The 15,403-nt window shown below is 45.7% G+C and overlaps 1 protein-coding gene across 3 annotated transcripts in view; it reads left to right on the top strand.

The window, feature by feature from the left end:
• The window catches only part of FBH1 (F-box DNA helicase 1), an 83,570-nt gene that overhangs the window by 5,524 nt on the left and 62,643 nt on the right, over nt 1–15,403 (top strand). For 2 of the 3 annotated variants that reach the window (XM_033958019.1, XM_033958015.1), the window contains exons 3-6: nt 3,245–3,783; nt 5,823–5,953; nt 6,695–6,830; nt 13,826–14,016. In XM_033958019.1, coding sequence (XP_033813910.1) covers nt 3,316–3,783; nt 5,823–5,953; nt 6,695–6,830; nt 13,826–14,016 — 926 coding nt within the window. In that variant the 5' untranslated portion in view covers nt 3,245–3,315. The remainder of the gene's footprint in view (nt 1–3,244; nt 3,784–5,822; nt 5,954–6,694; nt 6,831–13,825; nt 14,017–15,403) is intronic. The other variant, XM_033958016.1, reaches the window with a different exon arrangement.

The following is a 15,403-nucleotide window of genomic DNA, read 5'->3' as shown; positions in this document are numbered from 1 at the left end:
TGTTTTTAAGTATATGTGTATAGTATTTGTGTGTCTGTATTCCTATGTCCTTGTATTGCAGACTGGCAAATGGTGAAGGGTCTTTTCCCCTGCAGAACTTAAAACTAGTTTTGACCTATCATTCTTCCTGTTCATATGGCAGGATTGAAGAAACCTACGGGACAAAGCCACTGCAGATCAAACACCAGTAGACAGCTTCCTGACAAAATAGAAAATTCGCCTGCTTCTCTCCTTCCTTTCTGATTTGAAGTGGGACTTTTTTTGGTGGGGGGCAGAGGGGGAAGGGTAGTTTATGCTGTACTGAACAGGTCTGTAAGTTGGGCTTGCCTGATGGTTCAGGAGCAGTCAGTGTTTTCCTCTAAGCTGTGCTGGAGTCCTCCATCTATGCTCCTGCTGGGGGAGGGATGCTGTTTCAGTATCACATTTTCAATCACTTGCGGCCAGATGCACTAAACAGGATTGGTAACACCGTGTGGGTCTGCTCCAGTCCAATTTTTGGCTGATTCTAAAAGAGCTATTGATGCACTAAAAATTTTGCGTGGAGGTTCATTGTAATCCCTGTCTCTCCTCTTCAATTGATCGCTGTGAGAGCAACTCTCACACATGCACAGAGCCGGCAGGGAAAGGCCCAAAGCAGCCTTCTGCCACTGAGCTGTTGGGTGTAGAAAACCTTTTTTTTAATGGGCACAGATGCTGTGTGTGTGTGTTACACACGCACAATATCTGCCCCATTAAAGAAAAAAGCCCCTCCTTGCCGATGAAGGCCCACCTGGATGTCTCCCTGATGAACCAGCACCCTCCCCCCTACACCAGCAAAAATTGGCAGGAGGGATGCCCACTCCCCTCTTCCCCACCCCGAGGAAAAATCAGCAGGAGTGATGCTACTCACTCCTGTCTATGGAGGCCTTCCCCCGTGCCAGGTGCCACCCCCCTGAACCATCCTCTACCCTCCCCCTTCCCCACCCCCTAAAAAAACACAAGAAGGATGCCCACTCCCTCCTGCCACTGGATGCTACCCTGAACCCCCATCCCTGAACCCGCCGGTACCTTTTTCACAAGTTGGGAGCAGAGAGATGCAGTTCTACCTGCTCCAGAGACCCGCCAGTCCAAAATGGCGGGCCTTACTCTCCCCAGTGCATTATGTGATGCAAGGGGAAGGGCCTAAGGCCCTGATTGGCTCCCTCCTCCCTTTTTTGTGTGTGGAAGAGGGTAGGGTAGGAGATGGTTTGGGGGTTGGCTGCCTGGCACAGGAGAAACCTCCGTTGGTAGGAGGGAATGGGCATCCTTCTTGCCATTTTTTCTCATGCAGGTGGTGGGGTCGGCATGGCATGAGGGAGTGGCTATCCCTCCTGCCATTTTCGCTGCCACGGGGGGGTGGGTGTGTGTTGACTGCCAGTGCTGGTTCATCGGGGGGATAGCAGGGAGGGGAGTATGTGGGGGGGGTTTCTTTTTCATTTTTTAATGGGGCAGATATTGTGTGTGTGTGTGTGTATGAGTCATTGGTGGTTGGGGGGGGGGCTTTTTTTTCCTTTTTTAAATGTGGCAGATATTGTGTGTGTGCATGAGTTGAGTTTTGAAGGTGGGTAAGAAACGAAAGCCTGACTTCCGGAGGGGGAGGCACTACGCACCACTGCCAGGAGGAAGCGTTGAGCCACGTGAGGAGGGCGGCTAGCTGGGATCCTGCATGCAGTCACGCCCCGGCATTTCTACGGAACCTCCCAGCCCTCCTCATGCAACCCTGGGGATGAAACCCAAAGTCGGTGGCGCCATCAGCTCGCTTTTGACTGGGCCAGAGAGACCGCCTTCCATTTTCTATGTACTCTGCTTATCCATGCCATCTACTATTCCTTTCTGATCCTTTCACACCAAGTCCCATCCCCTTTTGGGAATTCAGATGCCTTTTTCATCTTTATCACCTCCAACGGTGATAGCCTCAAGAGTAATCTAAGGAAATATGTTTTATAGAAAGGGTGGTAGATGCGTGGAACAGTCTCCTGAAAGAGGTGGTGGAGACAGGCACGCGGGGTCTCTTAGGGAGAGGAGGAGATAGTGGATGTTGCAGATGGGCAGAATGGATGGGCCATTTGGCCTTTATCTACCATCAGGTTTCTATGTTTCTATAATCATAAAGCTCTGTGACATCACAATGCAGGTGGCTTAGGAGAAAGAACATCCAAAATGTAACAGTAAATGAGGTGGACCCATGATTCCATAGTCATGCAGTGCAAGATTTGGGTTTGATTCCAGTCCCAAAATTGTTGCCAGGGCTTAGCTGGTGCTGGAAATGTCGGTGCAGCCCTTGGAGTTGAGCATGGGACAGGAAACTGAGCCATTAAGAACAGTGACACCTAGTGGCTAGACTTGGGGTTGACATCAGATGGATTCCAGAGAGTGCTATAATTTGGTGACCCCTAACTGAAGACTTTCACTGGGTTGAGTTGTGAGGGAAATGTGAAAGAGGGGCAGGGGAGAGTTCCATCCCAGGTTGGAAGCCCAAATTAACAAGAGCAAACTGGCAAGTCAGAAAAAAAAACAAAGCTAATGCTGATTTCTCTCCAGAAATGTTATACAAATCAGAATACAGGCCTTTTAACGACTGTTTGTCATTTCTGCCAAAAGAACTCGGCCTTATTAAAGACAAATGTTAACCCAAAATATGTTGATACCAGCACAATGGTCAGACTGTGAAACTCCCTCGTGAGTCAAATATGGAAATGTGATGAAAAAGGCACATTCAGAAAATTACTTAAAACACAAATTGTTTGTAAATGCCTTTTTCTAGATATTGATTCTTAATGATTGCTGACTTCTGAGAGCCTGCTCATAGCTGTTTGTATAGGCCTTTTTTGGCATTGATTTTTCTATTGCTGACTCTCTCCGAGGATTTGTTTACTTACGTTTACATGTTTTTATTTTGTTTTACAAACTTATGTATGTTATTATGTAAACCGTTTAGGCCTTAGAGCAGGGGTCCCCAAAGTCCCTCCTTGAGGGCCGAATCCAGTCAGGTTTTCAGGATTTCCCCAATGAATATGCATGATATCTGTGTGCATGCACTGCTTTCAATGCATATTCATTGGGGAAATCCTGAAAACCCGACTGGATTCGGCCCTCAAGGAGGGACTTTGGGGACCTCTGCCTTAGACGTTATAGAAATTTTTTAAATAAATGAACATGTTGCCCCTTGTTCTGCTGTTCTAGTTCAACCTGGGTGTTTAAGTAAATATTTTCCTTTCTCTTAAAGAAACAGGCTCACAGAGAAAGATCACCGATTACTTTCAAAGTCATGTTTGTCGGACCCAGCACGCTAATGACATGGAAAGGGAGGGCGCTGTGAAACCTGAGGCTATAGATGAACTGCAGAGCAATGGCGGCCTACTGGAAGAGGACTTTGCGGAATTCTTTGACGGAGATGTCGAGGTGGACTCTTCAGAGCCCCCGCCCACTGGAAAGAGACTATTTTCTTCAAGATGGGACAGTGGTCAAGACATGGGGCACGTTGGATGGGGTAGGGATGCAAAGAAACCCTACATGAGCTGCTCTTCACAGCTGTCTTCGGCATGGCGGACCGTTACAGAGGAGATGGACGGAGAGGATGAGCCTATTAATATGTGCTATGGGCTTCTTGGAACATCTTGTTTTGAATTGGCATCTCAGGGGCATGTTGGTCAGCTACCGGATGAGCTCTTGATGCGCATCTTTGCTTTCCTTCCAGTGGTTGATATCTATCAAAGCATAATTTTAGTATGTCGGCGCTGGAGAGACATTGTTAATGATCCGCTGGTATGTAATGGGCTGGAGAAAGGATTGCCCAAAAGCAGCCAGTGGGGGTCAATATTCTAAGTGATTAAAGTGAGCAGGAGAGATTCCTGACTCCTTAAACCAGGGGTGCTCAATAGGTCGATCGCGATCGACCGGTAGCTCGCCAAGACAAAGTGAGTCGATCATCCAGGACTCCCTTTGCCTTGGCGATCTATCGGGCTGATCAGTCTTCCTCTCCCCGACGTCAATTCGGGCCAGCCAATCGCTGCCTGGCTGGGCAGAACTTCCTCTCCTACGGCAGAATTGACGTCTGGGAGAGGAATGCTGGTCGGCCCGAAGCAGGGAGAGCATGGGGCGGCGTCGGCTTTGGGGCCTGTTATCCATTGGTGGCGTTTGGATCTTGTTCCCCAATGGCAGCGGCAGTGGCAGTGGCTTGGGGAAGGGCAGGGAGAAAGAAAGAAAGGGGGCAGGCAGGGAGACAGAAGGAAAGAAGAGAAACAGAAAAAAAGAAAGGGGGCATGAAGAGAGAAAGAAAGAAAGGTCAGGGAGAGAGGAAGAAAAAGTTGGGGGAGGGAATGAGGTGTGGAGGAGAGGAAGCATACAGGCTGAAAGAAAGATTGGATGCACAGTCAGAAGAAGAAAGTGCAACCAGAGACTCATGAAATCACCAGACAAGGTAGGAAAAATGATTTTATTTTAAATTTAGTGATCAAAATGTGTCTGAATTTATATCTGCTGTCTATATTTTACAATATGGTCCCCTTTTACTAAACCGCAATAGTGTTTTTTAGCGTAGGGAGCCTATGAGCGTCGAGAGTAGCGCTGGGCATTCAGCGCAGCTCCCTGCGCTAAAAACTGCTATTGTGGTTTAGTAAAAAGGGAGGGGGGTGGGTATTTGTCTATTTTTGTATGGTTGTTACTGAGGTGACAGTGCATAGAGTCATCTGCTTTGACCTCTTTCAAAAAACCTCGGAATAGGAATGATAATTAACAATTCTATGCGTACAGTGTGCGTTGTGTTTTTTTTTTTGAAATTTTATTGTTGGTAGATCATTTTGACTTGGTCATTTTAAAAGTAGCTCACAAATCAAAAAAGTGTGGGCACCCCTGGCTTAAACCATACTCTGCAGGCCGGCCTCACCATTCAGTGGCAGTGCCAGTGAATATTGACTCTGACCAGACATTTTCCGAGTGGGCTGGAGAGGGGCGTTCTGAAGGCAGAGTCAGGGAAGGACACTTCTCCCTCTGTATTCACGGTTTCAGTTGCGGTTTTGATTATTCGCGTTTTTTTAGCTTGTTGGCTCCCCCCCCCCCCCAAAAAAAAAAAAAAATTACATCGACTTGCATAGAGAAATCGCTGATTCCAAGCGTTTATGGAGAGAATCGCCTATTCCCGGCACTTTCTTCATCGTGTTGTTCCTCCTTCAGGAACAGGACAGATCTCCCACCATGTTGTTCGCGGTTTCACCATATTCACGATGGGCTTTAATAGAAAACAGCGAATAACATATGAAAAAGTTCTTCGCGGTTTTTCTGTTTTCGCGAGTCTGTTAATTCCCTATCACAGCAAATACGGAGGGAGAAGTGTACTGGCAATATTTAGTGCTTTGCCCGCAAAACTAAGCTAGCAAATAGGATGACATAGCAGTCCTGTCTTTGTCATGAGCATCGGTTGGCCCCTGCATAGCTATCAAGTACCTGCCTGCCTCTCCCCCCCTCCCCCCCACCCCAAGGTCACTAGAGATCAAGCAAAGTAGGCCCACAGGGAACCTAGTAGGGGATTAGAGAGGGAGGAAAGATCAGAAGAAGGGCTTTGGTGTTGTTCAGGAGGGGAGGGTTTCAGGAACTGGCCACCCATCCTTTAATATGGGTCCCAGCTGAATATTGGCTGGGATTCATGTGAGCTCCAGCAGCCAGTGTAATTTCAATTGAAGCTGGATGTTCAATGCCAGTGCTTGGACATGCCCTGGTTATTGAATAACGGGCTAATTCTGCCTGCCGAGTGCTGCGGCTTGAATATTAACTGGCCTTGATGGACTTCCACTGTTATTCCCTTCCAGTTCATCCCGTGGAAAAAGCTTTATCATCAGTTCATCGGGAGTGAGACGGAAGCTGTGCAAAAAATTGAAGAGATTCTAACTCGGAACCGCATCACAAAGCAGGATGACTTGTGCGTTCTGAACCTGTTAAGGTGAGAGGCTCCCGTCACTGTTAACAGATCGCTGGATTATTTTTCACAGATCTGGTCTATGCACTTGTGTAAGTCTCTATGCAGATGCAGTTGTCAAGGCAATTAAGTTGTTGTTTTTAATTTCTAGTATTTATAAACCACTTTTATGAAGAGATTCACCATGTCGGTGTACAGCAAGTAAAACTTAAAACTTACAATTTTGTTATCATCATAACAGTAGTAAAAAGACCAAATACATAAATACAATGAATGAGGTAAAGGCAAAATCAGCAAATTGAAAGTTAATAATACCATGAAACAGTTCAAAAATATACTTTTTAACAGCACTGAAATTCTCGTGTTGTACTTGTAGCACTGTCTAATGTGGGCAGTTCTAAGCTTATTCTAGAACACAGGTGTCAAAGTCGGTCCTCGAGGGCCAGAATCCAGTCGGGTTTTCAGGATTTCCCCAATGAATCTGCATGAGATCTATTTGCATGCACTGCTTTCAATGCATATTCATTGGGGAAATCCAGAAAACCCGACTGGATTCCGGCCCTCGTGGAGGGACTTTGACACCCCTGTTCTAGAACCTTGATTTTGCAAAGAAATGTGTTGAGATTTGATGATGGATCTGCTCGGAATTCATCATGTGTAGAACAGTGAAATTTTTCTACCTGCAAACTTCATTTTGGGGCGCAGAGTAGTTTTAATACATTTCAGTCAAGTAGATTTTTTGAGAGTCTTGTGTTTTCTGTGAAGGTTCATAGCTGCACTCAAGTACATCCGAAGCATGGACCCTGAAGCAGTGATCCGTTGTCTAAAGGACCATCGTCTGTATGTCGTGGCTGAGGCTTGCATCACCCAGCGACTGCCAGATCTGGGTAATTCAGCAGAGGTATAGTGAATCTGTTCTCATCGACCTTCAAAATGACACTTTCTGAGTGGACAGAAGAACATTTCACACCATAGGTAGGGACCCTGCACAATTAGGCCATGACATTTAGTGGCTTCTGGTACAATTTTAGAGAAAATAGCAAAATCGGCAGTGTGTAAGAGGTTTAAAAATATACAAGTCAAATACATGTTGCTACTGGTTATGAGATTTTTTGGGAGTTAATTTTATTACAGGGCATCTAGGTTAAGGGAGCAAGAAGGTGCCTATTCAGGTGATATTTTATAACAAAAACATAGGTGCCTAAGTGTCTTTATAAAATACTAGCGCAAATGTAGCAGCGATAATACCAGTATGTGTCCCACAAAAGACAGTTGAAGGTCAAGTCTGCATATTGACCATTGAGGTTACTTTCTGATTTCCAGAAAATTAAGAAGGTTTTGAAAACAACTTTGTTTATGGAGGATTTTCATTGAGTAGGCTGGGATAAGAACATAAGAATCGCCTTACTGGGTCAGACCAATGGTCCATCAAGCCCTGTAGCCTATTCTCACGGTGGCTAATCCAGGTCACTGGCCAAGGAGTAGCAATATTTCATGCTACCGATCCAGGGCAAGCAGTGGTTTCCCCCATGTCTTTCTCAATAACAGACTATGGACTTTTCCTCCAGGAACTTGTCCATACCTTTCTTAAAACCAGCTACGCTAATTATGAGTTTGTTTTGTTTATTTGTATGTTATATGATAATTATGTTTGCATTTTGAACACCACTTAGGTTTAAGCAGGTTAGAAATCTTTTAAATAAATAAATGGTGCATATCACTTTATCATATGCAACGTGTGAGGGAGCTGTGCATCTCAAGGGGGAAGGGAAGACATCGTAATGTTGAAATTGGCAAGTTAAATACTGTTAGCAGTGCTTCTGGATTTTAAACATATATTGTTCTAAGACTGCATCATATTTAACTGCCTATATGTGGTTGTCATGATAACACAAGAATAGCCTTACTGGATCAGACCAGTGGTCCATCAAGCCCAGTAGCCCGTTCTCACGGTGGCCAATCCAGGTCACTAGTACCTGGCCAAAACCCAAGGAGTAGCAACATTCTATACAGAATCCCAAAGGATAGCAAGATTCTGGAATCCCAAAGAGTAACAAGATTCTAGAATCCCAAAGAGTAGCTAATTCCATACAGAATCCCAAAGAATAGTAAGATTCTGGAATCCCAAAGAGTAACAAGATTCTAGAATCCCAAAGAGTAGCAACATTCCATACAGAATCCCAAAGAATAGCAAGATTCCGGAATCCCGAAGAGTAACAAGATTCTAGAATCCCAAAGAGTAGCAACATTCCATACAGAATCCCAAAGAATAGTAAGATTCCGGAATCCCAAAGAGTAACAAGATTCTAGAATCCCAAAGAGTAGCAACATTCCGTGCTACCGATCCAGGGCAAGCAGTGGCTTCTGCCGTGTCTTTCTCAGTAACAGACTTTTCCTCCAGGAATTTGTCCAAACCTTTCTTAAAACCAGCTACGCTATCCGCTGGCTTACAGAGAGTGGTAGGTGCGACTTTGGCTTTGGGCAGACTGGACAGACTGTGCAGATTTTTATCTGCCATCATTTAAGAGGAAGGGTAAATGTTAATGTGTCACAAAATAGTCACATGCTCTGCCCTAATTCATTCCCCCAGCGCATCTGCTCTGCAAGTAATCGCAGGCTTGCACTCTGCGTACTTTTAATCATGACCTAATTTTCAAAAGAGCCTATTTGCAAATGTAAATCAACATTTTTTACACATGGAAATAGTTTGTAAAATGACCTGCTTTTAAGTCTTCTAGGGCTCCTTTTACTTAGCTGCATTAGCTCTGACGCTCATAGAATTCCTATGAGCGTCAGAGCTAATACCGCCATAGCTGGCAAAAAAAAAGCCTAACGCAAAAGGGAGGGGCTAGTTAGGAACAGTACAGCAACCACAAAATCGGATTCCTCTAAGAAGAGCTTAGTGAACAAAGCATAGATCATTCAGTCTTAATGGTTCTTTAATCCTGGGACTTTCGGTCCACTTAATTCTGATAATAGTTGCCTGTCATCACCCTCTTGCTATGCCTGGGTAGGGTCGTCTCAGCTATAGATGCATGTCTTTTGGCCTGAGGATTTCATATTTAAATGTAAACTCAGATGTCCTCCCTTAATAAATATTGGAACGCTCTTCCGGAGTCTGTTGTAGGGGAAAACACCCTCCAGGGATTCAAGACAAAGTTGGACAAGTTCCTGCTAAACTGGAACGTACGCAGGTGAGGCTGGACTCATTTAGAGCACTGGTCTTTGACCTGGGGGCCGCCATGTGAGCGGACTGCTGGGCACGATGGACCACTGGACTGACCCAGCAGCGGCATTTCTTATATTCTTATGGTAGCATAATGCTCCTATTTAGAAGGGTTTCTAGTATCGGATCATTTGTCTTTTATTAGATATGTTTAATTTTGTCCAGAAATTTCTATGAATTTAACTATAATTAACAAAAATCAAATATCAGTTCTTTCCCATATTTATTTTATTTTGTTTGTATAAGTTCTTTGACCAGGGCAACTTGGTTGCAAGACTAAGACATAGTCTACCTGGAAATAGATTTTGATTTTTCACATCACCAGGGCTAGAGCGAAGGGAATGTGATAGGGAAAATTGGAGTGATGTAAGTTACACCATGGCAGCCTTTCCCCATCTTCCTGCCTCTTCTTTGGAATAGCCTTGGCATGCTAGTTCCCGTCCGGTTTGAAGCTTTTGAGCTCTCTCCTTCGATTCAGGTTTTTTTTTCTAAAAATAAACTCGGGTGCAATTGAAGCTTTGGAGAACAGCTTCATTTAATTTTGGTGGCTGTCTAGATCAGTGTTCTTCAACCTGTTGACACCTATGGACCGGCGGAAATACAGTGGAACCTTGGTTTACGAGCATAATTCGTTCCAGAAGCATGCTCGTAAACCAAATTGCTCGTATATCAAAGCGAGGTTCCCCATAGGAAGTAAGGGAAACTCGCTTTGATTGGTTCAACCTCCTCCCCCCCCCACGAGGCTACCGGCGCTGCTCCATTCTCCCCCCCCCCTTGAGGAATCCGACGCTGTTCCAAGCCCCTCCCCGCGATCCAGCTTCCCCCCCCCCCCCCGCGAACCGGCATCTCCCCCTTCTCGCGTTGCCCCCCCTCCACCGCGATCCTACTTTCCCCCCTCCCGAGCAGTCAATGACACCCTTTACCCGACTTGGCACCATTGCCGGTGCCCGAAGATCCTCCCTCTTCTGGCGTGGCTGGGCGGTGCGTCGGAGATCCTCCTTCTTCTGGTCTGGGTTGGGCTGGACTGGCTTTGAGCATTTGCGCATGCTCAAAGCCTTCTGGTCTCGCTCTCTCCGAGATTGAGAGTGAGACCAGAAGGCTTTGAGCATGCGCAAATGCTCATAGCTAGTCCAGCCCAGACCAGAAGAAGGAGGATCTCCGACGCACCGCCCAGCCCAGGCCGCGCCAGAAGAGGAAGGATCTTCGGGCACCGGCACTGGTGCCAAGTCGGGTAAAGGGTGTCATTGACTGCTTGGGGGGGGGGAAGTAGGATCGCGGTGGAGGGGGGGGCAACGCGAGCGGGGGAGATGCCGGATCGCAGGGGGGGCGCTCGTACAGCGAGGCAAGCTCGGTTTACGAGGCACCAAGTTTGCGAATGTTTTGCTCGTCTTGCAAAACACTCGCAAACTGGTGCACTCGTAAACCGAGGTACCACTGTAAAATAATTATTTTGTGGACCGGCAGTTGAAGAACACTGGGCTAAGTCGTGCCCATCTCCACCCAATTTCCGCCCCAAACCCCGCCCCCATAATAGTACTACTTATAAAACCATATTTCCCATTCATTTTTCATATATACACACACACAATATAATCAACACATAATGGTTAACCACAAAATTAAACTACACAAAGCACACAGTATGCTTCTCATTCATTCCTACTAGAACACAGATAACCCCTATACAAATATGGGACCAAACGCTAAAAGTATTAATATATACAAACAAACCCTAAGATGCAAGACTCTGTAATCAGTACAATCCCAGAAGAAAAAAATGCAAACAAATGTTCTTCCTGAACAGTGCAAAATACAGACAGCAGATGTAAATCAATCACTAAATTCAAAAGTAAAATCATTCCCTCTACCGTTGTTGTCTCTCTCTCTCCATGCTGTGCCTTGCCTTCTGGCCTGCTCCCACCTGGCCGTTTTATGCAGCCCCCCAGTGTTATCTTCGGGCCGGCTCCCTCTTCCTCAGTGCTGCAGTGCATAAAGCCATGGGCAGCGGCTCCTTGCGCGAGTCCCGCACCTCATCTGGAAACCTTCCCTCTGATGTTGCAACATCAGAGAGAAGGCTTCCAGTACAGGTCCAGGATGCACTTAGGAGCCTCTTCCCACAGTTTTGTGCACTGCAGCACTGAGGAAGAGGGAGCCGGCCCGAAGACAGCGCCACATTGATCGCATTGTGTGGACCGGTGGCTGAAGAACACTGTCTTGGGCCCAATGCAAGTGCCGGCCCTGTGGATCGGCAGGAAATTTCTGCAGACCGGCACCAGTCCACGGACCGGTGGTTGAAGAACACTGGTCTACATTATTTTGAAACTTGGGGGTTAGAAGAGGAAGGAGGCGAAGTGCTGGAGTAAATATGGAATTGGTACAAACCAGTGGCATAGTGAGGGGGGTGCAGCCTTCCTTGGGATGCTAGCACTCCTCCTGCTGTCCGACCCCCTTTCCCACTCCTCCCCCTGCTGTGTGTGCCCCTTTCCTCCCCCCCAAACACACGTACCTTTTAAACTTCAGCGTGAGCAGCTATTAACTTGCTTTGTTGCTATCTCTGACGTTGCTTCCGGGACTCACACCTAGGAAGTGACATCAGAGCGCCCAAGCCGATGCAAGTAGCAAGTTCGTGGCTGCTTGCACCGAAGATAAAAAAAGGTGCGGGGAAGAGGGTGGGAGATGGGCGCCACTCGCCCCCGCTACGCCACTGGTAAGAACCAAACAGCAAGGTGACGAGGTCTGGAGACCAGGAGTAAAGCATGCTGGGAACGGATTTGGAGGGCAGCGATGGGCGCAAAGGGAGTTCTGTGTGCGTTCCTCTACGCCAAAGGGATAAGAGAACCAGAAAGGAAGAATTTCAACTAGGCAAACTGGATGAGGTTGATTTGGAAACAACAAAAGGAATTGACCCCAAAATATCCACAAAGAAAAGAAAATCCAGAGAAAACCACATAAAAGTAAATCATCCACATAAGAGCCTTAAAGGACCTAGTCCGCTAGGGATACAGGACCCAACTCGTCCGCGTTTCGACAAAAAGTCTTCTTCAGGGGTCCCTGGGGGTCCTATAAAGGTGAGTACGTGGGAAACAATTGTGTGGTGAACCGGAAGTGAGACACTGCTTGCAAGTCAATTGTTTCCCACGTACTCACCTTTATAGGACCCCCAAAGACTTTTTGTCGAAACGCGGACCGTGTTGGGTCCTGTATCCCTAGCGGACTAGGTCCTTTAAGGCTCTTATGTGGATGGAATTATTTTATGTGGATGATTTTAGTGCACCTTTGGAACTTTGATACTTTCAAATAAAGTCCATTTGGGAACATCGTCACTCCACAGAGTTTTTTTGGTTTTCTGAGGTTGATTTGGAACTTATGTACCAACATCCGTTATAAATTTATAATGGGAATCGTATGTCACTTTTTCTGTAGCAATACTAGATCTAAAAGTTCAAGTTTATTCATTTTAATATACCGACCATCGAAGGACACCTGGCCAGTTTACAATGTTAAAAAGATAAAAAATAAAAAGTTAAAATTAAATTATTATGAGGAGAGGGGAAGTGTAAACATTAAATTAAACAGTTCATTTCCAAATCACTGATTCCTTACAAACCTAAACGTTCCCTGCGATCATCTGAACAAAATCTCCTCTCGGTACCGTCATTAAAGATTATTGGGACCAGAAGATTAGATATATTTACAGTTATGGGCCCTCAATGGTGGAATACTCTGCCTCAGTATATTCGATCTGAACAAGATATTGTAAAATTTAAAATACTGTTAAAGACCCATTTATTTAAAGATGCCTATGATTTTTAACATTAGTTTTTTCAACTAATTTAAAATTTGTTTATTTCATACATTGTGCTTTGGTTTTATAAATCCCCTCCTTTTGTTTTTTCCTTTTTTAATTAATCCCAAATATTGTAACTTTTAACCCTATTCCTCAAACTCATGTCTGTATTGTTTTAAATTTGAAATTTGAATTTATTTTGTAAGTTTCTTCTATCTAAATTATAATATGTACATCGCCTAGAAATTGTAATAGGCGATTCATCAAAAATTAAATAAACTTGAAACTTGAAACTTAAATGGACAAATTACAAGAACGAACGTGAGCTTGGGGGTAATGGGAGAAGGGAAAATTAATAATTACATTGTTAAAAAAAAATCAAATTAAAACATCTGCACTGATTATGGAGGGAGGGGATGGTTCATTTGATTGATGCTTATTTAGTGTGAGAACATAAAAAGCTCTTAACTGTCCTTCTGAGCCGGGTCATCAGCTTTTTAAACACTTCTGAGCGCGCATTTAATGCAAATATTGCTATATCGCAGTGTATTGCAAACTCTCTGTTGCAGCAAGATTCTGGGTGTGCCGCGAGACGCCGGGGAGGAGGAGGCGCCAGCTGAACTGCCTCCACGAGAGGCTCAGGGCCCTGTCTGGACGTCGTGTCGACGTCCGCGCTTTTCCAGATGCCCTCAAGCTGCGGCCCCCCCAGTTTAGTGCGTCGCGGCTTCGGAAAGTTTGCGAGACACTGCTGTATAGGACTAGCCTGCAGGTGGGAAAGATATAGACCGGAGAGGGGTTGCTTAGCCCTGCTGTGGTATGTCTCTAAAGTACTTCGGATGAGTATGAAGCGGCAAGCTCTGCCTTTCTCTTGTCTCCATTCCAGCCCGTGAACGTCTGGGCAGTGGTGGCCGCGATCATTCTCTTCTCCGATTGCGTCCTGGATGTTCAGAAGTTGCTCGACTGCCTGAGGAGACCCAGCTCCACCCTGGCCTTATCTGAGGTCACCGAACTTTTGTATTGCCTAGCGACGCTGCTGTACGCCATGAGGAGAAAAGACATCAATATTAGCAACAGGTGACGTGGGATTTTTGTGGCAGTTTTAAGCGTTTTAGTTGTGGTGAGACATAAGGGGCTTGATTCTAAGAACAGCGCTATAAGTTTGGCAGCATTAGGCGTTCTACCACTGCCTAACTTAATTGCTTAAATTGGCGCAGAAATTGACCTTGCCATTTAAAAACCAGTTAAAAATCCTTTTAAAAAAAAGGGGTACCAGCAAGCACCTACCTTTGCTAGGCATCGGAATCGTGGCTACGTCATGTCACCTAACGGTGCGGTTATGGCCGGAAATGACCTTGGGCGCCGTTAGGCGTGATTCTCAGTCAAACGTAGGCGCTGGTAATGTAGGCCTTTAAAACCCCAGCCTACATTAATGGCGCCTAAGTTTGATGTAAGCCTCAATTCTGGTATTGGCGCCTACGCATGATTGACACGCGGCTGACGCTATTTGGGGGGGGCGCCGGCCAATGTAGGCGCTGTTTCCCCAAATATCTGCCTTGTAATGCAAGCCTGGACAGCATTTTAAGTTATTTTACTTTTTTTTTATATAACTTGCATATCCAAATGTCACTCTGCACCAGGGGTGTCCAACCTTTTGGCTTCCCTGGACCGCATTGGCTAAAAAAAATGTTTCTTGGGCCGCACAAATGTGCAAACGCTGCAGCAAGACAGAGGAGGGAGTCGGCAAGACGGTAAACAAATAGGGGCAGCAGAGGAAAACACTGCATTGCTCTCGACCAGGGCCGCACAAAATACTTCACTGGGCCGCAGGTTGGACACCCCTGCTCTACACGGAGAACAACAGAATACGGCAAACTCGATAATATATCAGAATGCCCTTATACATTCTTGTAGGAAATTAATATCCTATTGCACATCACTAATTTCTCTTGTAAACAATCTAAATAGGTGAGTTTAAAGGGGCCCTCCTGAAATTCAAGTTTTCAAGTTTTATTAAAATGGAATGAATCGCTTAATCTTAATACAAAGGGCTCCTTTTATCAAGGTGCGGTAGGCGGTTAACGTGCGTTCAACCGCCTGCCGCGCTAGTCGCTAACGCCTCCATTGACGAGGCGTTAGGTTTTTGGCTAGCCGCGGGGGTTAGCGCGTGATGAAATGTCCGACGCGCTAACCCCCGTTGCACACCTTGATAAAAGGAGCCCAAAGTGATGAACAGATCTAAAAACACATAATACATCTCTCAATTTGGGGAGACAACATCATTAACATAGACCAATTACTAGACATAAACAAACCCAAAAGAGAAGAAATGCAATAAGTGACAGTAAATGAGATAGAAACATAGAAGATGACGGCAGAAAAGGGCCACAGCCCATCAAGTCTGCCCACTCCAATGACCTACCCCCCCCCCTTGATTTTAACCCCCTAGAGATCCGACATGTGT

The sequence above is a fragment of the Geotrypetes seraphini genome, chromosome 9, assembly GCF_902459505.1.
Source record: "Geotrypetes seraphini chromosome 9, aGeoSer1.1, whole genome shotgun sequence".
In the NCBI taxonomy this organism is placed as follows: domain Eukaryota; kingdom Metazoa; phylum Chordata; class Amphibia; order Gymnophiona; family Dermophiidae; genus Geotrypetes; species Geotrypetes seraphini.
This window is presented reverse-complemented; position numbering and strand designations above follow the sequence as displayed.